Source organism: Ctenopharyngodon idella, chromosome 11 (genome assembly GCF_019924925.1).
Source record: "Ctenopharyngodon idella isolate HZGC_01 chromosome 11, HZGC01, whole genome shotgun sequence".
NCBI classification, from domain to species: domain Eukaryota; kingdom Metazoa; phylum Chordata; class Actinopteri; order Cypriniformes; family Xenocyprididae; genus Ctenopharyngodon; species Ctenopharyngodon idella.
Window position 1 is genome coordinate 17,338,870 of NC_067230.1, and position 27,926 is coordinate 17,366,795.

Here is a 27,926-nt window from a genome sequence, read left to right on the forward strand (position 1 = left end):
TGCATTAATGGATTAATGGATTAATGGATTAAACGTTACTAATTGTTTCAGAGAACGTTCAGAAATAACGCTTTCATAACTCAATGGGAACGTTCCTAGAACACATTTCTGTTCTGCTTTATTTAACTCTGTCACTCTGGAAAGACGAGTCTCTTGATCGAGAGGCCGGTGACTCTGAATCCATCTGATATTTTTACTTTCGCAGCGTTCGGTTCCTTCTTTAAAAAGCCTCCCGGCGGCTCCATTTCTGCTCATGGGTATATTATCAGCTGCGGCTTATTTTCATCCACTCAGACTTATTTTTAAGAGCCTTGTAAGGCAATGAAAATGGAAACATCATTAGCTAAATGCGTCTCTGGCAGGATATAAACACTACAGATCTCCGTCCAACACTGACGGATCAGTTCAGTTTCTCATTCATGATTCGGGCTGAAACTGTAGCGAACGCCGATCGAACATGATGAGAGACAGACGTGTTCTGCTGCACATACTCATGTGTGTAATGATGAGAGGAAATGATGTCATGCTGCTACAATGAGTCCTGCAACAACAGATGAACACGCATGCTGCGCTTCACATACAATCGGATTAAAACACACTAAAATTAATTCACTGAAAAAAGAGCTAAATTAAAATGCATACTGTTAAAATAAAAACAATCAAAATAAAATTGAAATTCATTAAATGATAAAAAATGTCAAATTAAAATAAATAATTTAAAAATAAATCTAATTAAAACATACTAATGTTAATTAAATGATAAAAATGCTATATTAAAATAGATAATGTTAAAATAAAAACAATCAAAATTAAAGCTGCAAGCAGCGATGAAAGGGCCCTCGCACCCGGGGCCACCGCCACCCAGCGGCCTCAGGAAAACTGTGAACAGTGGGCGACATGCATGTAATCGAGTAAATACAAGGGAAATATGGCAAAGTCATTTCAAAGTGCCACACTTCCTGCTGCCAACAGGTGGCGCTTTGACTGTAACTGAATATTGCCATGTAGATGTCTTCAGATCAGGACTTTTATCAAACATGTGAAGTTTGGAGCAGATCAGACATTGTATGCCTGAGTTACAACAACTTCCTGTTTCGTGGCGTTAATCGCATACATTAACAAATAGCCAAGTGTTTCATGATTTAACATGTTTCTAGTATTTTGGCACTTTGTGGCATATTGAAATGTGTTTCTGTGAGTGAATTACAGTGTAAAGCATGCCATTTCCTGTTGCCAGCAGGTGGCGCTATGACTAACTGAATATTGCCATGTAGATGTCTTTAGGCCAGGACTCTTATCACACATGTGAAGTTTCGGACAGATCGGACATTGTATGCCTGAGTTACAACAGTTTCCTATTTCATGGCGAAACATCAGACTTGACAGACCGCCAATTTATCATCCCTAAGGCCTTAAGATTAGACTGACCATATATGATGATGTTCTGGTTAAATCTTTATGAGGAGTTAATCACAGTGTAAAACATGTCATTTCCTGTTGCCCGCAGGTGGCGCTATGATTGTAACTGAATATTTGCATGTAGATGTCTTCAGACCAGGACTCTAATAAATCATGTGAAGTTTTGGGCAGATCGGACATTGTATGCCCAAATTACATCGACTTCTTGTTTCATGGCGAAACATCAGACTTTGTCAGGCCGTCACGGACACGCCCTTCAGCAAAAACTCTAGATCTTTGCAATTTAACGTTGCAAAGGCCTTTAGATTAGACTGACCAAATACGATGTTGATCCGATTAAAGCTCTAGGAGGAGTTCATTAAAGTACAACGTCTGCAAATGGCAAAAAGTGCAAAAATTTTGCAGAGAAAATTCAAAATATCTCACTTCCTGTTGGTTTTCAGATTTTGCACCAAGGGACTTTTTTGTAGGTATTGGGCTGTTACATGTGTGTACCAAAATTCATACCTGTACGTGAATTGTAGCGCGAAGGGTGCTTAATTGAAATTTTGTAGGTGGCGCTATCGAGCCATTTTGCCTTACCTAATTCTGAAACCCACATCAGACATACATTTTCACCACTTCTGACGCGTGTGCAAAGTTTCATGAGTTTTCGAGTTTTTAGGCCCTCAAAAATATGATTCATTTCAGAGAAGAATAATAATAGACCGAGCAATTACAAGGTCCTCAAACCACCGGTGCTCGGGCCCTAATAAAACTAACAAAAAATGATTGGATCATAAAAATGTCAAATTAAAATAAATTAATAATTTTAAAATAAAACAAACATTAAAACATTATCATGTGACCATTAACCAGCATCAGAGAACTGTGAATATGCAAATATGTTGTTAAATTATTAAATATTGACTTAAAATCTCAGGGGGGCGAAATTTTTTAGTTCAAAGAGTTTCAACAGACAAAATAGTTTGATAACCGCTGGAGTATCAGGTGATGAAACTAAACAGTCACTGATCCAAACAGTGCTCGTCAATCTCAACATGATTGAGACAGCCAATCAGATCAAAGGAGGCGGGGCTTACTGTTCACAGAAGACGAGTGCGATTCCAACTTGATTTCTGACTGACCTCTCTCGCTCCTGCTCCAGCAGGCCGGTGAACTCGTCGCTCTTCCTCATGAAGTCGCTGTGGTTCCTCTTCTCGTCCTCCAGCCGGCCCAGCGTCTGTCGGTGAGCTCGTTCCACCAGCAGCAGCTGCTCCAGCATCCGTCTGTAGGTCTCCCGCTGCTTCTCCACCAGCCTGTCCAACTGACACACACAAACACGCTAAGAACACGGACGGCGTGGATCTACAGAGAGTCGCACGGAGCCGGCCGTACCTCCGTCATGGGCTTCTCATAGATGTCCTCCTGCCAGCTGCCGTTCTTGTCCTGGATGGCGTCTCTCTGAAGAGCCTTCAGCACGTTCGGTGGCGTCACAAAGCCGTATTTGGCCTCCAGCAGAGCCAGATCGATTTTATCTGCTTTGAGGACGGTGATCACCTCGTCTCTGGCCTGTTAAACACAGAAACTCAGTGAGTTTGAGCTGAAGGGCTTGTGTGTTTTCATTTATAACTGAATGAATATTAACAGCCTAGAGCTATAATGACTGTTCCTCTTCTGCTGGTTTCAGTTCATCAGCAGCTCTCTGATGTCTGTCTGACTTTAACAGAGTTTGACTCTCGGCTTCATCACCATGAAATCAAAACTGTCAATTCTTGTTATATTCAGCATTTATTCTAAATGAATTATCCATAGTTTTTAAATTCATGTTCCTGGTAAACTTGAATCAGAATATCTTCTCCTCTCTCTTGCAGCATCTCTTTCTTCTCTGATGATGAGGGCGGGGCAACCTGTCACTCACATGAGATCCACCAATAGCAAACCACAACCATCCAATCAATTCCCCACAGACAAAATCAAGCCCCGCCCTACATTTGTTCTTGTTTCAGAAGGCGTTTCTCTTGGATATACGACACAATATAGAAAAAGAATAAATGTAGGGCGGGGCTTGGTTCTGTGCATCAGCTGTTGATTGGATGTTCAGATGTGGGCGTGGCACTTAAAAGTTTATGCAGATGAGCGTGAGCTTACAGAGGCAGAGTTGATGATTATGACATATTGATTAAACATTTCAAGGTCAAAACATTTAAAAAATATAAACATATGCACAGATTAATCTATAACATATACTTAGAAAATTAATGGGGTGTTTTCATTTCATGCCGACTGTCAGCGTCTCTGCGTTTTTATTGCCATTAATAAATTAGGCTGCGTGAGATTCTCCAGCTTTGTTGTTGTTGAGCTTTTAAAGCTCCGCCCTCTTCTGGAAAGGGGGCGGGAGCAGCAGCTCATTTGCATTTAAAGGGACACACACAAAAACGGCGTGTTTTTGCTCACACCCAAATAGGGGCAAATTTGACAAGCTATAATAAATGATCTGTGGGGGATTTTGAGCTGAAACTTCACAGACACATTCTGGAGACACCAGAGACTGATATTACATCTTGTGAAAGGAGCATTATAGGTCCCTGTTAAGTTGAGATCAGCTCAATCAGTCTCAGTGTTTCACCTGCAGTTCTCCCTCCAGCATGCTGAGCAGGAACAGCAGGTCGTCTCGCGAGAGGTCTCGGCTCTTCCCCGCGCCGCTGCGCTCTCTCTGCGCTCGCTGTCTGCCGCCCGTCTGCTTCCTCTGGACGGTGGGCGTGTCCTCATGAGCATGACACGCCTCCTCGCGCTCGGTCGCCTGCCGCCGCGCTCGTGCTCTGGGCGGAGAGAGCTCCGCCTTCTCCGCGTCCTCCAGACTGTTGCTACGGGAACGCATGATCGTGCACCTGAGAGCAGGAAACAGAGGATTGTGGGAAACGGCACATAATAACACATCAAAGGCCCTGCCCCAAATGGCACAGTTCATATGCACTTTCGGTCTTGTGGATTTGAAATGGCCGCCGTGTGCACGTGTCCGTTAAGTCCATGAGACTGTAGGGTCCCATTTGTCAATTTTAGGTTTCAGAAGCAGACTTCTACCCAACAGTCAAAGCGGCGTTACATCACGAAAGTGACATCACCGATTCGTAGGAATTCGAAGGAGTGTTTAGTGTGCCATTTGGGACAGGGCCAAATACGAACTGATGAAGTTTGTGCATGTCCTACTTTAGAAACATGATTCAGATGTAAAACAAAGAAAACTGGCAAAGAAGTGTTCATTTACAGGTAGAGTCAGTGCTTCATCTCCATATAAAACAACAGCACAGCGTGTTCAGACCGATCAATGCTGATCCATCAATAACACAGAAATGTACTCGGCACACACACACACAGAGTGATGTCATCACTCACTCACACACACCATGATGTCATCTCTCACACACACACACACACACACACACACACACACACAGCGAATGAATCAGTCATGATGTACTTTATAAAAGCTGTAGATCTGCATGAACTTGCAGGACAAACTCTCTTCTGTAGAGCTGCTTTATAGATGAACTGAACTCGTTGGACGTGTTTTTTGAAAAAATAATCTGTGATTATTTGAAGTGTGATAACTTCATGAGGTGTTTTTAATCTTATAATTCTATTAGAACAATTTTAGAACAATTCATTCATGCATATTTCATTTTTAAAAAGTGTATGTCCTCATAAAAATCTGTTGCTACTTCAGTTTCAGCGTGACTTTAAATTTCACAAACATTTTGCATTTATTCTTTTTAGTCAAGTTCTTTTATACAGTACAGACTGTTTCAAAGACATTTAACATTAATAAACAATCAATGATGAACTTATGATATGAGACGAACTCAAATTCTGCTGTAAATCAGCTCTAAACAGACGACAGCAGATGATTTCATTAAAATCTACTTAAAAATGTTTTCCAACAAAACAGTAATTTTCTCTAGTAGTAAATTAGTAGAAAAAAGTAGTATAAAGATCATTAGTCAATGTTTATCTTTGTCTAATAGCAAACTCATGTTTTTGTTTGAATTGATTGATTTCTCTCTTCATTTCAGAGGCAGGACTGTGGGTCAAAGGTCAAACCGTCCCAAACATGAGCTGACCTCAGATCAGATTACATCATCGCTGCACGGGGGTCAAAAGGTGAGAACACAGGTGTGACTACATACACACACACTCTCTCTCACACACACACACACTCACACACACTCACACACACAATCTTGTGTTAATGTGTAGATTATGTAATGTATAAAATCTCAGCGAGTGAAATCACATCAACATCATCAAACACAACAGACAGGTTTGAGTGGACTGGTGAAACGGAACAGAGCTCGTTCTCTCTCCTGAATGACATCAGCCTGCTGGAATGTGTGTGTGTGTGTGTGTGTGTGTGTGTAGGTGTGTGTGTGTTACTGCATATGAGGTGTTTTGTTGGGAGGTTTGTGAGATTTCAACTAGCTGAATCTCAAAAGTTGTCAAAAGTCAAAAGTTTGGAATAATTTCGATTTTTCAAAGGCCACATTTGATCAAAAATACATTAAAAAATGTCAAATATTATTCCAGTGTAAATCAGCTGTTTTCTATTTGAATATATAGTAAAGTGTAATTTATTTCTGTGATCAAAGCTGAATTTTCAGCATCATTACTCCAGTCTTCAGTGTCACATGATCCTTCAGAAATCATTCTGATATGATGATTACCATGAAGAAGTGAAACGCTCCTCACGATGACCTCATACACACACAATCACATGACAGATTCACTGTCACGTCTGAGAACAACACTTTAAATGTTCTAGAAACCACAGCGGAGATAAAACAAATACAGTAATCAACATATGACGCGCTGTTTACCAAAAACATCTACAAGGTTGAGAAGCTATACTTGAGTTCAGAAATACATCATTATAACAACTAAACTACAGACCCACAGCAATGCTGAAACACTTCGTTTAGGTTTGTGAATTGAACAGACGCACGAGAGTTTCTCATTAACACAACAATGACTGCTTCTCTGAGGTGAGACACTGCTGTCAACTGATTTATATTAATGAGCTATGAAGATTAATTCAGCACGAGTGAAAGATTTCAAACAGATAATGCAGATCTCTCTTCCTTCTCAGATGTAGTGATGAACACTTATGAAGATAACCCACACAGTTTACTGTATTATAAGTAATATCGTTTTCGATTTTGGTGTGAATGAGCCTGTATTTTATTTCTCTCTAGTTACTTAAAGGGTCAGTTCACCCGAAAATGAAGTTTCTGTCATTCCTCTCCCTCATGTCGTTCCACACCCGTAAGACCTTCGTTCATCTTCAGAACACAAATTAAGATATTTTTGATGAAATCCGAGAGACTCGTCCATAGACAGCAATATAATCAACACTTTCAAGGTCCAGAAAGGAACTAAAGACATTGTTAAAACAGTCATGTGACTGCAGTGGTTCAACCTTAATGTTATGAAGAGACGAGAATACTTTTTGTGCGCAAAAACAAAACAAAAATAACGCTTCCAGGTTCTACGTCAGAACGACTCATTATTGGCCGGCTCCTGCGTCAGCGTCACACGCATGAGTCGTGCTGATCATGTGATCAGCTTCGGCCAATACTGAGCCGGCATTCAGACGCAAACACGGAAGCTTCACTGTGATTACTGCGTCACCTGCGGAAGATAATGACACAGAAGAGAAGAGATTGTTGAATAAAGTGTTTATTTTTGTTTTGTTTTTGAGCACAAAAAGTATTTCTCTCAAATTTAAAATTGTTTAAAATTGATAAAAACTGTGATTCTAAAAGCCGTGTGTTTGTCATGTTACAGCGGTCAGAGATCGACGCGTTCAGCCGCTGCTGCTCGTCTCTATCGAGTATCTGAGAAATCTGTCACTTCAGACTCAAATTCTGCTCATTCCTCGACGAGACTGATGCTCATCTGCTGCCGTCTCACACACACACACACACACACTCATGCACACACACACACACACACACTCATGCACACACACACACCATTATGAAGAAGGTCAGAAATGAAAGTGACGATGTTCTGGACCAAAGTAGGTCACGATCTCCGTTTGGACCTGCACCTATGTGCTGCTGCAACTGCCATGGAAACGACATCACATGATCTCAGGGCTTGATCCAGTGTGTGAGATCGTCATGTCATTGTCTGACACACTGATCCTTCAGTGCAGGACACTGGGAAAACCCCTTCGACTTCCGAGGAAATGAGGATACGGAGTCAGACATCAGCCGACAGGTGCAGCGAGAGTCGTCTGACACACACACACACACACACACACACTCTCTCACTCATACACACTCTCATACACACTCACTCATACACACACACAATCACACACAGTGACCAGCAGATGGCAGCAGTAAGTCAAACTCCTCTAATACTGATGGGTCAGCATCACATCTGTGTGCGCGTGTGTGTGCGTGTGTGTGTGTGTGTGTGTTCACAACAGAATACTGTACTAACACAAGACTCATCCTAACGTTAACATACTAATGTTATGAAAACATTATTTCTGAATGTTCAAAACATCCAGTTTATTTAGTGGTTTTACAATCTTTAAAGAAACATTATATTTGATCGTTCTTCAAACATTATGGGAACGTTACATTTGAATGTTCTCTGAACGTTCTGAAACAAGTAGTAACATTTAAAAAACTTAAAGTCCAACTAAAATGTTTCAGAAAAACATATAAATCGTTTTGAGAACATTATTAAAGACCAGATAACTTTGAACGAATGTTCTATTAACGTTCCTGTAAGAACATTCGTTTATAAGTTTGACACAATGTTCTCTGGGACAGAAAATAATGTCTCTGTATCATCTTTCATGTTTTCTTCTGATCGTGGTTCATCAGATCATAAACTCTTCAGTGTGTGAATGAATCTGATATGAGCTGCTGTCTGTGTTTAATTACAGTCAAACGCTCGAGATTCACTAATTAACACAGTCATTAATGCATGAGCGTTGTTAATTAATGCATGTCTAAATGAGCAGGTGCAGAGGGAGCTGACAGTAATATTTGACATTAAATAAAACACATTCATGTGAATTTGTGTGTGTCTGGATCATGATCGCTGCAGCCTCACGCTAAAATTAGGGTCACTCGACACCCCGACTCTGAGCGAAGGGTGTGAGACACACAACATACCGGCTACACGGCCACGGACACAACGCAGACCGGACACACAGTACAGACCGCGTACACAGGTATCAGACATCCATATGCTGATCAAGTGTCTTTCACACCACTAACTTCAGCAAACTGATCAGAGAACAGCAGAAGATGAAAACCTTCAGCAGCGACTTCTGAGTTTGAGCTTAGAAACAAAAGTATGAAAGAGATATACTAATAAACCTGACGTGACTTCACAGCACAAACACGCCCTAATGTGTAAATTAGGCTCATTATAGAATGCATCTTATTGGCTATTTTACACTGTCACTGCTACAAATGATCTGCTGGATTTGATTTACTTGCGAACACAAATAGTCAGCATGCGTATGTTCATCCGTAGAGACGCAGATGGCTGATTCCGCGTGTAACCGGAGCTTCTGCACATCTGCTGATCAATAGGTCAGAAAGGCATCGGCACACGTCTGACGCGGCAGAAGTAAAAATGACACCTGACACACGCTGGAGTCTCAAACACTCTGCTGATGCGCATCACTTCCTGTCTGCAGGAACATCTGCTCTTAGACAGTATTGATCCTCACGGAAATCAATCTGAAGCATTCAGAACAATGAGAACTCACTGAAACACTGCAATGATGAAACATTTGAACGGAGTCAATGAAGCACATTTTTAATTCAGTGTATGTCATTTTAATAATAGTGCTGGATGTCACTTCTGATTTAAGGCCCGGTCACACAAGACAATAAAGAGGAGCGATATCGCTGGAATCAGCCAATCAGAATCCATCCTGCTTTAAAGCGCTCAAGCATTTAAAGTGACAGATGACAAAACTGCAGCGCTTATAATAAACAACGATATTGTGCGTTAGTGTGGACGCTAATATAGTTATAGTTACAGTTTCTATATTTATTGTTATTGTTACAGTTATAACAGTTATCGTTGTCATAGTTATAGTTATCACTATCATTATAGTTAGTTATCGTTACAGATATTACAGTTATCATTATCATTATAGTTATAGTTATCATTGTCATGTTATCGTTATCATAGTTATTGTTATCTTTATCATTATAGTTATCACTATCGTTATAATTATTGTTAAAGTTATCATAGTTATGTTCTAGTTATTAACATTATAGTTATTTATTTATTATTTAGTTATCTGATTTATTTTTGGCGTTTTTGCCTTTATTATGATAGGACAGTAAGCAGACAGGAAGTGAAGTGGGAGAGAGAGGGAGGCGGGATCAGGAAAGGTCCTCAAGCCGGGACTCGAACTTGGGTCGCCCGAAGCACAACGGTGCTACATGTCGGCTCTGCCCACGAGGCTATCGCAGCGGCATTTTTATAGTAATTGTTACAGTTATCACTATCTCTTTAAGAGCTGCTGTGCAGCCAAACAATGTACCAGTTATCAATGTAAAGCTGCTTTGACACAATCTACATTGTAAAAAGCGCTATATAAATAAAGGTGAGTTGACTTGACTTGACTATCGCTATAGTTATTGTTATCGCTACAGTTATCGTTATCATTATAGTTATCACTATCGTTAAAGTTATTTTTAAAGTTATCATTGTAGTTATTATTTTCATTGTCATAGTTATTGTCAAAGTCATTATTACAGTTATCGTTATCTTATATAGTTATCAATATAGTTATCGTTCAGTTATCATTATCATTATATAGTTCATTATAGTATCACTATTGTTACAGTTATTATTAAAGTTATAATAATAATTGATATCATTACAGTTATTGTTATAGTTATTATGGTTATAATTAATGCTATGGTTGCCAAGTCTGTGGTTTTCCCACGAAATTGGGCTACTTTAACAATGTTACCACGGGGTGTTTTTCTCGGAATGCAAATTTTACCAGGGGAACCCCACCAAAAACACGGATTTTACCCCCCCCCCCGGAGCGCGATTTTTACTAGAGGACCCCCCGAAACACAACTGGGCTGGTTTTGAGTAACAATTGGGCGGGTTTTGTTGTGCAAACATGGCAACCCTGATGGTTATTGTTATAATAATCATTCTTGGTGTGAACAGGCTGATACTCGTCACACTGGAAATGGAAGGTCAAGTCGAGTGCATTGCATTGTGGGATACAGTATTGTGTGAGCTCTGTTTTGACAAATGCAGCATATATTCACATACCTCACGCACCTCACTTTATTACTTATATTTTCTCTCAATAACAGTAATTATCTAATCACCAAGGGTATGAGAATGTCCTGTGGTTCAGTAAGAGGGCGTGAGCGCTGAATCTCACCTCAGTGTGTGTGTGTGTGTGTGTGTGTGTGTGTGTGTGTGTGCGCTGGATCACGCAGGCCGCGGCTGGACCGTGTGTTTCTGCAGCTCCTCGCGCGTCACACAGCTGCGGGTCAAAGACAGAAAATAACTTGATAATTGCTGCTGTCATTTGACGAATGCCAGAGGGGAACAAGGCCACGCTGACACGCCGAACCCCGCTGGTCAGATTTAGGCCTCTGATCCCCGGAGAACGGCCGCTAACAAAGGAAATAATGATCGGCACACGGACAATCTGCATTTTTGACCAATTAGAGCCCTGATGTGAAGTCACAGCGGGTAAATTTACCCAGACGGCTCTGCAGAGGAACTCATACTGAGACACGCTGATGGAGCGGCATTTCAATGAGACGCTCAAACACACACTGAAGTTATTCCATCAGATCTTGAGAGAGACACACACACAACCCAGAGTGACATGCTTTGATGCAGACGACACAATGAGCACACACACGCACACACACACACACACACACACGCACACACACACACAACATGCTTCTTAAAATCTCATTATCCGAAATAAGCCTCAGCTAATCAATGTGAGAGATGCTAGTCGAGCGTTTGCTCCTCTGATCGCTATAAATACTCTTTTTCCCAGAGTGCTCTGCACTGGCATCCACACGGGAAACAGGATCCCTGATCTAAAACGGAGCATCGCTGACCCCTCAAACACACCTGTCGGATTATCTGAGAAACATCAGCCGCTGCCGTGACAACAAAACATCCACACACGCCCACAAACCACCATTACCATAGTTACCCCTCATTTCCATATGGACCATGAAGAGAAATATCCAGAGTTGACCAGCTAAAAGACTGAATACAAGAAATTTAACGACAAGATGATCAGAATCAGTGTTATTTTACTATCATTCAGATTTTAGTTACATTTTCAGCCATTTTGTTGTTGGCGTTTAGCGATTCCAAAAGAGAGATGAGTGATGCACAATGACTGAATAACCAAGACACTTTAAAAACTGCTGTTTTAAACACAAACTCAGCTCATTTTAACCAGTTTCCCAGAGAACAAACATCTTATCTTACGTCACTCGGCTTCTCCAGTAAATGTATCTTGATTTAAGAATGTTTAGATATTTTTGAGGAAGAATTTGCAGTGAATATAACTGATCAGTAAGGCGCTGTGATCAATATGAGCATCTTTAAAGAGGCTCAACAGGTGTAATAAACCTCTGAGTGCTTCTGAAGCTTCAGGAGCTGGTGTAAAACAGCAGGATTTAACCTCAGTGTTTATGGGATTGAGCTCTTACGCATCTGCGCCGTCACGCGTGAGGAAACCGCCGGATCTCTGCTGTCTGCCGCATGTACAACACTAAACTGGAGATGTTTTATTTACACAGAAGCATGTTTGACATGTTTAATCCGACCCTGAAGGTGTCCAAACCGTAATTAACGGCAGCTGCTGTGGTTTACAGTTTGCTCCAGTTCCCCAATCCTGTCAATCACACTAACCGGAGGACGGCTCATGCCAGACTGCATTAAGACACACTTTACTCTGGGAATCCATCGGTTCTGACGCGGCGGTGCGTCACACGAGATCAGAACATCTGACCAGACGTCTCAGACCACTAGTGTAGGTGCTTCTGTTTTGCATTTTTGTCATTTAATACACGCTTTAACAAATGATATGCGAGTGAAAGTTGAACATAAACTGTGAGAATGTCTCAGTATTTGATGTATGGACAAAATTTGAACTAAATGATGATCTAAATAATGACCATATTGTCCTCTGTAGAGCTGCTTTACAGCTGAAATAATTGAGTTTTAATTGTTATTGTCCTGTTGGTCACTGTGAAGCTGCTCTGAATCAGTCTGCTGAATAAAGCGCTGTAGAAATAAAGCAGACTTGATTTGGAGCCACATTTACTAACATTTGATTAGTCAGGCAGAAATACAGCACAATATGAAATATTTATGACTCAGCATCATTTTGTTAAGTTTTTAACATATTAATACAAAAACCAGGTTTATATTACATTTAAATCTCAGATTTTAAAGTGTTCTCAGAGTTTGGTTCCCACTGTAAATAAGCACTTGTTTCTGGATCAACAGCCTTTGTTGGATTTAAAGTGCCCTAATAAGCTATTTTAAAGGTTTCTAATGTTGTTTTAAAGCAGGTTTACATTCATCCAAGGTCAAAAAACACTTTAATTTTCTCATAATATCCATTGCAGCATCAGCTCTTTTCTCTAAGAGTCTGAAAATGATTTGTTTGAAGATTCATACTGTGTCCGAATATTCCTACTTCCATACTATATAACAGACAAAAACAGTATGTGAGCTGAATAGTATGTCCGAATTCACGGTATTCATAAAACAGTAGATGAAAAGTCCCAGGATGAGCTACTACTTCCGTGTGCATTTCAATGGAAACTTTACTATCCCATGAGGCCACGGGAGAGGATTGTGAATGGAGGTCACATGGTAAGTCACATGACAATGACAAGATTAGTATGTCCAGAGTACATTCATACTATATAGAACATAATGGTTGTGAAGCAAGTTTCAAACTAAATGTAGTACGTACTATCCAGTATGTGATTTCAGACGGAGCATCAGTCTCTCTAAACCCCGCCTTTCTGAGCACTGCTCTGCTGTGATTGGTCAGAAACCAAACGCTCATTATCATATCTGAATCTCAGCTCTTGATTCACAGTGATACGAACAGTAACAGTTTTACCGTATCAATCTCATCAAAGTGGATTTGCTTTGGCAGCAGAAAACAGCGTCTTCTCGACATGAACGACACGAACCAAACTCTTCCAGTCTCAGATACAACTACAGTGATTGAGGGCGGGGCAAAGAGACGCTGTTCAGCCAATGAGCTGACAAACAGTTTAAAGCAAAAACATCAGAAATTTTGTTAGATTTCCCTGAAAGCAAGACATAAAATCTTGTATCATTTTGCTTCGTAAGTAAATATACTTGTTTTGAGAAACAGCATAAAGAAGGCCTTATTAATCTTTTTAATAGCCATAACAGGGTCGTTGGGTTTGGGTTACCCATATTCCTTCATCTGAACCCATTAAAGCAGAAGAAACAAACTACATACAGTCTGACACGAGCCGATCGCTGCCTCATCAAATCACGTTAATCTGTAATCCTGATCGACCTTAAACCTGCTTCACGTCTCAGATCTCTCACAGCAGAAGGTCTGATCACTGACAGACTGCGAGTCTGGATTAGAAACGCTCATCTGTCGGATCAGATCTGGCTCTGACCGCGGATTAAACACCGTTCAGAAGAGAGAGAGAGATGGACGGAAGTGTTTCCGCCCGGTTCTGCGTTCGCTGCAGATCGTGTGAATCCATGCGGTCGCTCTGGAAGCACATTTACAGTTCTGTGGCAATGAGTTTGAGCTTGTTTGTGGATATCAGAGCCACATGGCCGGAATAACGGGATCTCAGCCAGTGCATATCAGTGTCTCCATCCATCTCTCACACACGCTGCTTTCCAAAGCCAGCCGGCGAAAGCTTGGAAATCTGAGACCTGCATCGCCCGTGCTACAGCTTCTGTCCGAAGAACCAGATCAGCGTTTGCTGCACAACACCAGCGACTCGTGACAGGACATCCTCCATCTCACCCTCATTATACAGCTCATTCTCACTGTACATACTGTAAATGATTTTGTGCAGCAAATAACTTAAACTATAGTCTTAAACTTAACGTAAACACAAATAAACTCAACAGACTAGGATTAAGTCCTGCAACACTGCAAAACTTGTGTTCTTCCTCAGTGTTTCTGTCTTGTTTTCTATTAAAAATATCCAAAATTTTAAAATCAAGATACATTTATTTGAGAAGCAAACTGACTGAAGATATTAAGTCTTGTTTTCTGAAAAAAAAAAAAAAAAAATAGTTTGTGCTTTAAACAAGAACAAAGATCTGCCAATGGGGTCAGAAAAAATAAACAATTCAAAAAACAAGATGCTTTTTCTGAGCACAAACTCAAACACAAACTTAATTTTGATACATTTTTCAGTAAACAAGACTTAATGTCTTCAGTCATTTTTGCTTCTTCAGTAAATGTATCTTGATTTAAATATGATTAGATATTTTTAATAGAAAACAAAACAAAAAAATAAGATTTTTTTTGCAGTGCACTGTCATAACAGGCAAACATTTATTAAAATTGCAATATATATTATATTTATATAGAGAGAGAGAGAGAGAAAGAGCATACAACAGTTTCAGTAAATATTTGCCGGCTGTGAGTATGTTGGTTTTTTTGCACATGTATTTATATTTCCAGCTCATTCTGATCAGAGACTCACAGCAGAAACACAAGAATCATCAGGTTAAATCTGACCGTAACGAACCCTGTCCTTCATCATGATCGACACAGATACAGAGACTGTCTGACTCTCACCGTCTGTTCTGTGTGTCTCACCTTTAGAAACATGAAAGCCAGATCCACTGCGTCTCATGCAGAACACTCACACACACACACACACACACACACACACACACACACAGAGCGATCGTAACACAGCAGCATGTTAGCGTGTGCAGCTTCTCACCTCAACACGTCTGGTCTCTCACTGCTTCTCTTCTCCTCCGGTGTGTTTGCTGCTGTGATTCAGTCACATTCAGACCGTGTGAATGACAGACGAGAGAGAGAGAGAGAGAGACGGTGGGGGGGCTGCAGTGGGAGGAGAGACAGCAGATATAAGAGCTACAGCTAAATATAACACACACACACACACACACACACACAGAAGCGTCCCAGGATGCACCTCATGAATGTCCAGAGCTGCAGACAAATAAGAAGTTTTCATTGGTGTCACATGTGTTCATCATGATTCAGACTGACACTCTGTGATTTCAGTTTCATCACCTTCATCATTCTAACAGGTTCAGATACTTTATAATAAGATCTCAATAATTAACATTAATAATGCATTAACTAACTAACAATGAGAAACACATTTGTTACAGCATGAGCTAACATCTGCACAGTGAACCTCAGTGTGTGTGTGTGTGTGTGTGTGTATCTCTATGTGTGAGTGTGTGTGTGTGTGTATGTATCTCTATGTGTGTGTGTGTGTGTGTGTGTGTATCTCTATCTGTGAGTGTGTGTGTGTGTATGTATCTCTATGTGTGAGTGTGAGTGTGTGTGTGTGTGAGTGTGTGTGTGTGTGTGTGTGTGTGTGAGTGAGTGAGTGAGTGTGTGTGTGTGTGTGTGTGTGTGTGTGTGTGTGTGAGTGTGTGTGTGTGAGTGTGTGAGTGTGTGTGTGTGTGAGTGAGTGTGTGTGTGTTTATGGTCCTCATAAACACACAGCTGTCATTGAGTTTCTTCATCTCAATAAGAGCAGAAAATAAATATCCTCTTTAAATGTGGACGGACTGGAGAATCTTATTTACGAGCCGTTGCCATGGAGACGCTGTCAATCACACCTGTCGTCCTTCTCACAGAACAAACCACCACATGACATTGATGGTGCCACAGGAAATGACATCATCACAGTCAACAGCCAATGGGTAACGAGTAAAGTGGAATGTTAAAAAAACATTGAGTCGAGACTAAAAGTAGTGACAGATGAACATAGAAGAAGTTAAATAAAATTACTCAAAAAATCTGTTTTATTTTGATTAATTGTGCAGTAACATTTTAACTTTACATAATGATAAAATATGAATATTGTTGTGTTCTTATTAATATTATAGATCCTTATTAATGTGTCGTTAAATTAGTGAAATATTAACTTCACATTTCAGGAGGAACTTTAAGTATCTTCTGTATAATGGACTCAGAAGTGTTCAGCTCATTCTCCTCATTGAGCTCATAACACTCTGAGCAGGAGGTCCTAAAGATAACTGCATTCTCCACATCACTGACAGCCGATCACACACTCGCTGTGAACAGGTCTGATACTCACGTCCCAGCGTCCCGTTCCTCTCCGCCAGTGTTTTTCCTGAGAAACGCAGCAGATGCGAGTCCAGTCGTGTCCAAGTTTCCATCTCTCGTGTCTCATTTCTAGTCGGCTCTTTTCTATTTGCGTCTCTCTTCTAATTCAGGAGCTCGCTGCACCTGAGGGGACGAAAACATCCAACTAAAGTTAGCTCTTGTATTTCCCCGTCTTTACTCCGCAGTGGACGAGTCCCGACAGACTCACTGTCCAGTTTGACCCTCATATAGTTTGAACTTCAAATGCAGCGTGTGGTTTGAAAGACATCAAGCAAACATGTGGTGATAATGAAGTGTGAAGTACGAATGAAAATGTCTGTTTGCGTTCGTCTTTCCACACATGATGCAATGATGTTCTCAGAGGTCAGAGGTCAACAGGTTCACTAGATCTAATTTAGTCCGCGGGTCGGTCATGAGTCACACTGGTCTGATCAGCGATCACACGTATGACTATCATTACCATACATGTGATTATTATATATGTCATTATATATTATATATGTCATTATTATAGCTTGTCAAATTTGCCCCTATTTGGGTGTGAGCAAAAACACACCATTTTTGTGTGTGTCCCTTTAAATGCAAATGAGCTGCTGCTCCCGCCCCCTTTCCAGAAGAGGGCGGAGCTTTAACAGCTCGCGCTTCGGTCGCTCAACAACAACAAAGCTGGAGAATCTCACGCAGCCAAAATGAGGATTGTCAGTAACGGTGTTCAGCCTTACATTGTTCAAGTCAACTGTTTATGAATTATGGGGATTAAAAAAAAAGGAGTGGGTGGATTTAGACCATTATGGACTGGTTGTTTACACACACTGTGGACACGCATCATTTTGCATAATAGGTCCCCTTTAAACCAGCCACATATATATATATATATATATATGCATTAAATGTATCATATTAACAAAACTGAATGATCCTAAGTTTTTTAAGATTCTCTACCTTTACCACAAAATGAAAATTTACATTACAGTAAAAAAAAATCATACTTATGAAATTATTTTTGCACACACACACACACACACACACACACACATTTATATATAACAACAACATTAAATGTGTCCTATTAATAACAATGAATGATCAGCTGTTTTTTATCTTGCAGCAAATAGTCAATTTTAGCTTTCACTACTTTTACCAAAAACGGACAGACATATTTCATAGAGCATGTTTTAAGAAAATGCTTTGACCTTTATCGGACTGTTTATTGTTGTATCAAGTTACATACTTTTGTTCAGCAAGACCTTTGAAACTATAATATGACCGAAATAATTATACTTAACTACCTTTGAAATTCCCGCCATCCTTAGAACAGATGTGTGACGCTCCTGTTGGACTGAGAGGAAACACTATTTCGAGACACAGCGACATCTACTGGATGTTTTTTTATCATAGAGTCTCTCAGTCAGACTGAGTTTCTCAGTGCGCTCTACCTCTACCAAACATCTGAGCAGAACATTGAAAGACCAAATCTGCCCTTTCCTGAGTGTCCATGAGCCCCCCTCAGTCTGCTCAGAGGATCGTCTCTGTGTTCTGCGCATGCGCTCCAGTGATGACGCTGTCATCTGTCTCCATCTGCTGGTGACTGAAGGAAACACAACAGCACAGCTGATCTCTGAATAAATACATTTTCAGGCAGTTTATGCTTTATTTTCATGACTGACAGTAACAGAGAGCTTTGTAAAGTGGCACTGAGAGCTAGAAAGACGCTGTATAAATAAACCATTATTATTATTAAAACAACAACAGGGATATATTAAAAGACAAAGTTTAGTACAAATCAATCAAAATGATGTATTCTCTTTCTTGTTTTGTCCTGAAACACACATACGTTGTTTTAATGGCAGCTGTTGCTTTAGTATATTTCATATCATTCCCAACAATTAATACTACTAATGTCAAAGCACATGGTTTACAAAACTCGAGTTTTACTTGAACTTTACTCGAGTTATTCACATTGGAATAAAGAAAAATTTGCTCTAATATAAAATACTATATCAAATCTAACATAAAAATTAAAGATGCCGCTTGTTTAAAGCGCTTTGAGATCTTAAAACAAGTGTAAAACAATAAATCCATAATCTCTAATCTAATATTAATGCTGAACCGAAAAACAGAGTCATAAAGGAATAAAGTAACCACAATATCAGATGCTGAAGACGGAAGTTAATTTAAGTATTTCTTTCAAGGTAATCGAAAGTGTTTTTTATGACCACCCGCTCGAAACGTCACAACGAATCTCCGCCTCGCTGCTGTTGGCGCGCTTTTACCTCAGTTAGACACACACACACACACACGCACACAAACAAAAGTGAAGCAATGGAGCGAGCGAACGCGATTAATATGAAACGATTCTTGAGAAGATATTGCAAAGATATGAATAAGAAGACTCTCTGTTTATTACAGAAGAAACTCGACAAGCACTTGAGCAGGTAGATATCAAGCGATTACGATACGATGTACGATTGATGAAGTGTGTGGGAGTGACGTAGTATCTCCAAAAACCGTTTAACGTATTTAAAGCGTATACATATGGTAATGATGGTGTAGTGATGCTGCAGGGTTTTTTAATCACAGAGATCCCACATTTGAGCGAGTTAAGTTAGTGGGTTCCGAGAAAGTGTTGATTTCTCTGATCTACATATTTCAAGACGTTTGAAGGCCAAAATGGATATGTAGTAGTTTTGAAATCATGTCACTGGGCAGTAGATTATTTGTCAATACCTGCTCTCTCATCTCCATCACTCTTTATATTTCTATTAGTCTTGCTCTGTCTTTTCTTCTCCTAAAGCTGAGCTTTGACTGATAGTCTTTTGATTTTCATCTATCAGTGTAGAAAGTAAACATAGGATCAACTGACATTTAGCCTATGTGTTTTATTAATCATTTTCTTAGACAGTTTAATTTACTGAAGGCTACGAATGCTAGGTAAATAAGTTTATTAAATTCATTTACAATATATACACATTAATTATTAATCTAATGCCTATATAATGAAAACTACTTCGTTAATGTTTCATGTCCTCTCACATTGACTAATTATTACATTAAAGTACATGAATCACGTAAATTATATAGACCAATTTTTAATTCAAAATGGCGAAATTAGACAAAAGTTCATTAGTTTGCCTGATTATTTTTGTCGCCCATTTAACATTTCTATCCTAAAACAGCTGTCAAATATGAAATGTTTAGTTTAGCTATTTACATCTTATCTCGCACTTTATGACCTTTAGCAACTAGAATTCGCGCTCAGCAGCTTCTGTGAACTTTATGCCCGCCTACTTTGATTTGATTGGTCATTTCAAATATTTTTAAATTGACGAGCGGTGACAGGCCAATGAGGCAGCTCTTGGTGCTGTGCAATATCCTTGAGTTAATAATATATTAGCCAGTTATTTCACAACATTTACTATTTACACTTTGGAAAAATACAGAGGTCCGATCCTCGGTGACCTCATAGCTGGTTATGGCCATAATGGCATCCCATATTAATACCATGATACCTTTTTATATATAAACTCAATGACTATCTTATGGTTTATCTGGTACTTCAAATCATGCTATGGTACTACCATGGCCATGTTATTTTTTGGTACTTTCATGTACACTGTTTTCATGTTCCTTTATTTTTATTTATTGATTTATTTGAATGGGGACAGTACAAAAAACATGATTCCAGCCAAAAGCTGAAAAATATGCATTAGACAGGGTATTTACCTTCAGTACAGAGCTTCACAGGCAGGTTAACCTAAAGACCTTTACAGTCAATCCAAACGATAGATTCAATTGTAGAAAAATACTCATCCAGAACAGTTTCGTTATCAGTCTCACATATGCCGTGTTTTACTGAGGAAAAAATGCCCTATATATTAGCGTATCTGGCCTTTGAAAAAGTAAATATTTGAACTCGGGTCTCGTGTATGCTAAATGAAAACAGGTGAACAGGTATACGAATGTGTCTGCAAGTGTATCTAACCCTATAAATACCAGCTCATGACTAACCTTTATTTTGGATATAATTTTTGCTATTGTCCATAAACTTTATTCTTATAACTGTTTGTCTTTGCTTAACACAGCTGGAGAAGAACAACAGGGAGGTTGGAAGACACCCTAAAGGAGCTACAGGATGAATATGGAGAGAAAAAAGCATTAAACATTTTTAAGTCCGTAGTGAGAGAAATCAGAAAAAAGATGCATATCAAAAGTAGGAAAAGATTTATACTTTACTTTGTTATTAGACAATATGTTTCTCAATCTTCAGTAAGCTTTAATATAATATTTACAGTTTTTTGGTTATGTATTTAATTGTTTATTTTTGAAACAGATGGTGGCAGTGTTCAAACACATTCCGAAAACATTAAATTTCAACAGCATAACAACCATCCACAACAACAGCATAATAATAATAATAATTCTACATCACTCTGGCAATCATCGATTCATAACCCAAATCAGCATAACTTAACAGTCACAATTGACCAGAAGGGTAGTGGATCAATGTTTGTTCCAATCGTGTTAGGAAACCAAATGGCTGATTTTAACATGAATGCGGTGAGTGTCTGATAATTTAAGAAACGGTTGCTTGTTTAAGAAATGGTTTGTGTATGTCATATATATATTTATGAATGTGTATTTGTTTGTTTGTTTTTTCATCCTCAGGTGTCTCACTCTACCTTGATAAACAAAGATGGTAAGATCTCTTGTTGTAGAACACTGTCCATTCATAAGCGTGATGCTCCTGTTAATAATACGACTTTCCAACTTTGTCCTGAATTTTAGAAATTCTTCAGAATGTAAAGAATAACATGAAAACAAGAATGCTGAGTGACTCTGAGAGGATTTTGGAGGGAAGTGCACCACGGTCGGTCTCTCTAAACAAGATCTACACTAAACTGTTTATAATCAATGACGAGTCTGACCCCATCAATAGAGAACATGAGATCTGGCAGATTGAGACGACGCATGATTTAAACACAGCAGCGCAGACAGTCATAAACTACAATGAAATCCTTCAGCCATCCACAGATGAAAATAGAAAAATGATGACTGTTTTAACTAAAGGAATTGCCGGAATTGGGAAAACGATCACTGTGAAGAAGTTTGTCCTCGACTGGGCGAGAGGAGAAGCCAATCAAGATCTAGAGTTTGTGTTTCTGCTCCCCTTCCGAGAGCTGAACTTGCTTGAGGGAGAAAAGAGTTTTTTTGACTTGCTTTGTGTCTTTTACTCTGAGCTTAGTGAGGCGAGACCTGAATGGATCTTTGATAGGAAAGTTCTGTTCATCTTAGATGGTCTGGATGAATATAAAAAGAAATTGTACTTTCAAAGCTGCCTTTTGGCAGATGTAACTGAGAAAGCCACAGCGGATGTCCTTTTAGTAAACCTTCTACGAGGAAAACTGCTTCCATCCGCTCATCTGTGGATCACCAGCCGGCCCGTCGCAGCTGTACAGCTTCCGAGTGAGATCTTCTCAAATGGATACATCACACAGATCAGAGGATTCACAGATGATCAAAAGGAGGAGTACTTCACGGGGCAACTTGAAGATCTAAAGCTAACCCAAGACATCATCTGTCACCTAAAATCTCAAAAGAGCCTGTGGATATTGTGCCACATACCTCTATTTTGTTGGATTTCAGTGGTTGTTCTTAGAGAAATAATTGCAGGACAAAATAAAGATAGGAACATGCCCTCAAATCTGACAGAAATGTACATCCACTATCTGCTCATTCAGACCGGGTTGAGCCACAAGAAATATCAAGGGAACGAACTGCCACAAGATGCTCTCAAGCAGCACAAAGAACTGATTATGAAACTGGCAGAGCTGGCATACTGGCAGCTGAAGGAACAGAATGTCATCTTCAGAGAAGAAGACTTGTTGAGATATAATATCACTGTTGATGAAGCACATCAATATCCTGGTGTCATTACCTGTGTCACAGAGTACAAATTTGGATATTACAGGAAAAATCTTTTCAGTTTCGTCCATCTCAGTGTCCAGGAATTCTTTGCAGCCTTGTTTGCGTTTCAAACATTTCTATCACAAAATCAAGACTCCATGAATTTAATAACAGATAAAAATAGGCAGAAGTCTAATTTGTCTGAATTTCTCAAAGATGTGATTAATCTGGCCTTGCGAAGTAAAAATGGGCACTTGGATCTTTTTATGTGTTTTCTCTTTGGGATTTCTTGCGATTCCAGCAGAGATCTACTTGAAGGACTCCTGCCTCCATTATGGGCCAGTAGTTCAGATGGTCACAAAAAAGTGACCACACACATTAAGTCTTTGAAGAGGAAAGATCTGTCCTCTGAGAGATGCATCAGTCTTGTTCGTTGTCTCGTTGAGCTCAAGGACATGTCATTTTTGCAGGAGATGCAAGATCTTGAACGCTCGCGGTCCAAAGAGCCTCTCAAGCTGTTCCAGTGCTCATGTCTGGCTTTCCAGTTTAGGATGTCAGATACGAAACATGATACGTTTGACCTCAGGAAATACAACATCACTTTAGAAGGGTTTCAGAGATTTTCTCCAGCCATCATGTACTTCAGAAAGGCATTGTAAGTATTAAGATGCTGTATATGTCTTTATAATATATCATTTAATGTTTTGGTCAAAGCTGAATGTAAGTTTGAATGCAATACTGGCAGGCTCAAAGGAAGCGGATTTACAGAGCAGCACTGTAAGAGCCTGACGGGTTACCTGAGGTCACCAAACTCTCACCTGACTGATCTTGATCTGAGCCACAATGCTCTGGGAGGGTCCACTCTGAAGCAGCTTTCCACTGCGCTCTGTGATCCCAACTGCCAGATTCAGATCCTGAATCTCAGCCACAATGACCTCCAGAGTCAGGACATGGAGCTGATCAGGGATGTGCTTTCAGGAGAAAATATGAATCTGAGAGTGCTGAATCTCAGTGACAATCCTCTAGGTGATTCAGGAGTGAAGATTCTCTCAGCTGGACTGCAGAGCACAAACTGTCATCTTGAAGTTCTGAAGTAAGTCAAACTAAGCAGAGCTCAGCGCTAAGTATTTGTTCTTTTGGCCATGTGGTTCACATTCTAATTTAGCCCCACCATATAAATAAAATAAATTAAATTATTGTATTAATTGTTCTTGACCCTTGTAAACTTGTAAATAAGGTTATGTCATCAAAATGTTAGATGCATGTGAAATTTCACAATTCTCGATTCCAGTTTCAATACCACAGCAAAATCTAATAGCCTAACTAATATAAAGTTCAAACATTATTAAAGACAATTAAACAGTCAGTAATAAAGTAAGAAAAAATAAAATGAGCAGATCAAATAAACAAACAGCAGGTTTGTGGTCACTATAATACCTCATGCATGGATCTAATATATTGACACAAGGGATTTCTTTCTCGACTGTTTGTTCACTTAAGACATAACTGACTGTGTTTACGAGGATACTCACCAAGATAGGTATTTGGACATTCAAGCGCAAGAAGATACGAAAGAACTCAATTCAGTTGAGAGAGTTCTCTTTTGCGTCGTCTTGCACTTCAGTGCAGAGACCCGCCCACTGCAGCAGGATTCTGTCCCGCTCCCGCAAAATAATATGTTATCTTGTCCCGCTCCCGCCCGCAACATTCATGTTTTATCCCGCTCCCGCCCGTAAAATCCTGCATAAAGGTAGCCTATATAGATTTTTGTCAGTACATCCATGAAATTTACATGAAATATTAAGTTGTGTCGCTACAGCATCCCAGCATAAACGCTCCCGATAAAATATTTGTTATTAAAGCATCAACATTCAACAATGAATAAATGAACAATGAATCTTTCATAATGTCTACACTTCGTGTGTTATAATAATTGGATTCGTGAGCACGCAGATTTCAGCACTGCATAAAAACTCCGGCATTTTGAGTGGTGAGAGGATTCTAACATAAACACCTCTGATTGCATTGCATCTCCATTGCATCTCAGAAATCAACAGATATGTCTGTGATTGGCTACATTGCTCAGCACTGCAAACATGTGTTATAAATAGAATCTCGCATTTGCTTGCAACTGTAAATTGTTGCTTTTGTGCAATATATTAATAACAATTTATTAGTTTTTAGATATTTTATGTTTAGACATTTCCATTTTGCAGGAGTCCCGCGAATCATTTTATTCTCCCGCAACCCGCACACGAGTGTCTAACCGCCCGCACGAGTCCATCAAATTTTGTCCCGCACCGCACTCTGTTGCGTTGGGTCCCACGGATCCCGCGGGATTGCAGGTCTCTACTTCGGTGGTTTAAAATCACCTGAATGTTTGAATTGACAAGACTTGTGCAAATGATAAACTTTCCCACTAGTTCTTACTATCGAGCCCTACAAATCGCAAACAACGGAGTCCAAACACATAGATCAAGGGAGAATATGCTGATCTGAACAAAAAACTGTTTTTGCTTTATAGACTTTCAGGCTGTCAAATTAAAGAAGGAGTTTATCAGTTGCTGTCGTCTTTGAAAGCCAATCCTTCATGTCTGAAAGAGCTGGATCTGCGGTATAATGATCTTGGAAACATCGGACAGGAAATTCTTAAGGATGAGTACCTGTGCTCACTGAGGTACTGTGGCATGATTTGTGTCCCAGATGCACTTAAACTATGCACTGTACTTGTTTAGTGTATGAGTTTTATAAGGTTATTTTATTTTGTCATCCAATATCAGTATAAAATTCATGTTTAAAAATGTGCTTAAATAAGTGCACAAGGTGTGATTCTACTCTTAACATTCTTCTCTGACTAGAATTTCTACTGAAGGAGTCTGTGGTCCCCAACCAGGACTCTACAAATGTGAGTTTAAACATGCTCATGGATCTTCTGTTTCATTTTAAAAGGTTTATAGATATGCAGATATTTCATGTGTTTCTCTAAATTAACATGAGCTCATGAAAACCTGCCAGTATAATTATAAAAAAAAATATTAAAATGCTATATTCCATCTCAAATGATTTTAAAAAGCATCTGACTTCCCATAAGTAGATTATGTCCTCTACACACATGCATATGCTGACGGAAACAGCTTGAGAACTGTTGATGCTAATCTGATAAATTTGTTTTTAGATGCTGCTGTCACGCTCACCTTTGACCCTCAGACGGCTAACGGATACCTCCATCTGAATGAGAACAACACTGTGGCCACTCGTCAGAAGGAGAAACAACAGCTTCCTGATAATGACGAGAGATTTGTCATGTGCAACCAGGTCCTGTGCCGCCCGCCGCTGTCAGAACGCTGCTTCTTTGAGGTGGATGTGATTGGGCCAGACATACATGTGGGCGTGGCCTGTGAGGGAATGGAGAGGAAGGGAGCGAGTGATCGAGTACGACTGGGTCGCAATGAGATGTCGTGGAGTTTATGTTGCTCAGATAATGTATGTGTGGCTCAACACAACCAGAAAACCGTATCAGTTCAAACAGAGTCCATCAGGAAAGTCGGCGTGTTCCTGGACCGGAAGGCTGGTTCTCTTTGCTTCTATAGTTTGAGTCCGCAGATGAAACTCTTGTACATGTTTGATGCAGATTTTCCCGGGGACCAGGACCTTTTAGCCGCATTCAGGATTCAGGAGCCAGGCTGCTCAGTCAATTTAAGACAAGAATCACTGTAACTATATATAGAAGAAGTGTTTGTGCTCCAGACAGGATTGATTCCTCAGATCAGAAGAGGTGTGCTCTGATCAGACCAATACTTTTATATTTTATTCTTAAATTTATTACTATATTTCTTGTTGTTGTATTTGTATATGTGCACTGGAAGCTTCAGTACCAAGAAAAATTCCTTGTGTGTGCAAACACACTTGACAATAAAGCTCTTTCTGATTCTGATTCTAGCAAACCTGAACAAAACCAGCTAGTAACCACCCAGAACCAGCGGCAAGTGTTGAAACTTTTGATGAAGCCTCTGATTCTCCAGCAGAAATAAACCTGAGATTATGATTTTATTTCTGTAATCATGTACTGTATCATTTTCATGTTTTCACTGAAAACTGTATGTTTCTAAGCCAGACCAGTTTCATTTAATCACAAATAAAGACATGAATTGGATCGAATGTGGTTTCTATTTATTGGACTGATTCTTCTGTTCTAATATACAGTAATCAATATACTCTCCGTTAAGGCCGAAGTTACTGTGAAAATTAGGTCAGTTCTGCTCATAACTTTCATTCTACAACAGGAACAGTTAAGATCTCAGTTAAGATGTTTATGGCACATGATTCAGTGGTACTAAAATGTAAGTGACCAAACTCTGTCTGTGAAAGCAGTCGCTCATGTGTCTTTGTGTTTCGTCTTGCGTGTCAGTTTAGAATAATGCTGTCATTATAGAGACGCCGATACTCTCTGTTGATCTCTGTAATTCTGTCCTGATTGCAGATGCAGTGGAGCTGAGCTCATTTTTAAACTCTCAGATGATCTTTATGATTCAAACCTTCGAAACGAGTCAAATCTACACGGATGCTGTATAACAAATACATGCAATTTGAGAATTTGAGAACATTTTGAGACAATTAAAATAAATGGAGCAAATGCAGGTGAATTTACCAGAATGTACCTGAATTCAGTTCTCAAATCATGTCATCAATCCATCTTATTTTTAGCCTCTTTCATACAGAGACACTTTTCACATCCTCATGGATAAAATCAAGGCAATATTGTCTTTTATTTTACATTTATTTTATTTTATTTTACATTTTCTGTCTTTCAGGAATGAAGGACAGCCATAACATTTTCTGGAGCAGATTTCAACGGTCCAAAACATTTCATATTTGTTGGCTGAGACTCATCATATATCTGAGACTTCACGTTCATAATTTTTATTTAATTGTGCTGCTGATTGTAACTGCTTTATGCATTTTAAATGCAACAGCGTCAAATATTGCAAGGATTTGAAGAGGGCCACAGGAGTCCTTCATTGGGTTCTCCTCATGCCTTCACACCGCGTTGGGTGGCGTTTACAGTCGTAGGTTGTTAAAACACACAGCTTCAAAGAGCCTCGTTTATACTGCGGTGAAGCGTCACTGTAAACGAGTCACATTAAAAACACACACTAGTGTTAAATAATGAATCTATGAGTGAAGATCTGCGCTCACCAGTAGA

The 27,926-nt window shown here is 39.5% G+C and overlaps 2 protein-coding genes and 1 long non-coding RNA gene across 5 annotated transcripts in view; 2 read left to right on the top strand and 1 right to left on the bottom strand.

The window, feature by feature from the left end:
- Positions 1-16,808, bottom strand: part of filip1l (filamin A interacting protein 1-like) — a 31,559-nt gene extending 14,751 nt beyond the window's left edge. The window contains exons 1-5 of the mRNA XM_051913185.1: positions 16,791-16,808; positions 15,432-15,553; positions 4,028-4,289; positions 2,797-2,970; positions 2,547-2,725 (exon numbers count right to left, since the gene is read on the bottom strand). Of these exons, the coding sequence (XP_051769145.1) occupies positions 2,547-2,725; positions 2,797-2,970; positions 4,028-4,279 (605 nt within the window). The 5' untranslated portion in view covers positions 4,280-4,289; positions 15,432-15,553; positions 16,791-16,808. The remainder of the gene's footprint in view (positions 1-2,546; positions 2,726-2,796; positions 2,971-4,027; positions 4,290-15,431; positions 15,554-16,790) is intronic.
- LOC127522896 (uncharacterized) lies at positions 2,842-8,647 on the top strand. Its single transcript, XR_007932769.1, has 3 exons — positions 2,842-2,990; positions 5,472-5,559; positions 7,240-8,647. It is a non-coding gene; the product is annotated as an uncharacterized LOC127522896 (long non-coding RNA).
- Positions 16,809-19,083: 2,275 nt separating the features above from the next.
- LOC127522860 (NACHT, LRR and PYD domains-containing protein 3) lies at positions 19,084-26,876 on the top strand. Of its 3 annotated transcripts, XR_007932739.1 has the most exons (10): positions 19,084-19,254; positions 20,902-21,029; positions 21,150-21,376; positions 21,485-21,515; positions 21,605-23,378; positions 23,469-23,816; positions 25,248-25,400; positions 25,582-25,628; positions 25,899-26,498; positions 26,664-26,876. XR_007932739.1 is itself a non-coding variant. In XM_051913187.1 (9 exons), exons 1-9 carry the CDS (start codon positions 19,142-19,144, stop codon positions 26,438-26,440), a joined length of 3,363 nt encoding a protein of 1,120 aa, XP_051769147.1. In that variant the 5' UTR covers positions 19,084-19,141; the 3' UTR covers positions 26,441-26,876. The 3 variants fall into 3 exon arrangements, 2 of the variants coding, with proteins under 2 accessions (XP_051769147.1, XP_051769148.1); XM_051913187.1 differs by having other exon boundaries at positions 25,899-26,876; XM_051913188.1 differs by lacking the exons at positions 19,084-19,254; positions 20,902-21,029 and having other exon boundaries at positions 21,039-21,376; positions 25,899-26,876.
- The last annotated feature ends 1,050 nt before the right edge of the window (positions 26,877-27,926 follow it).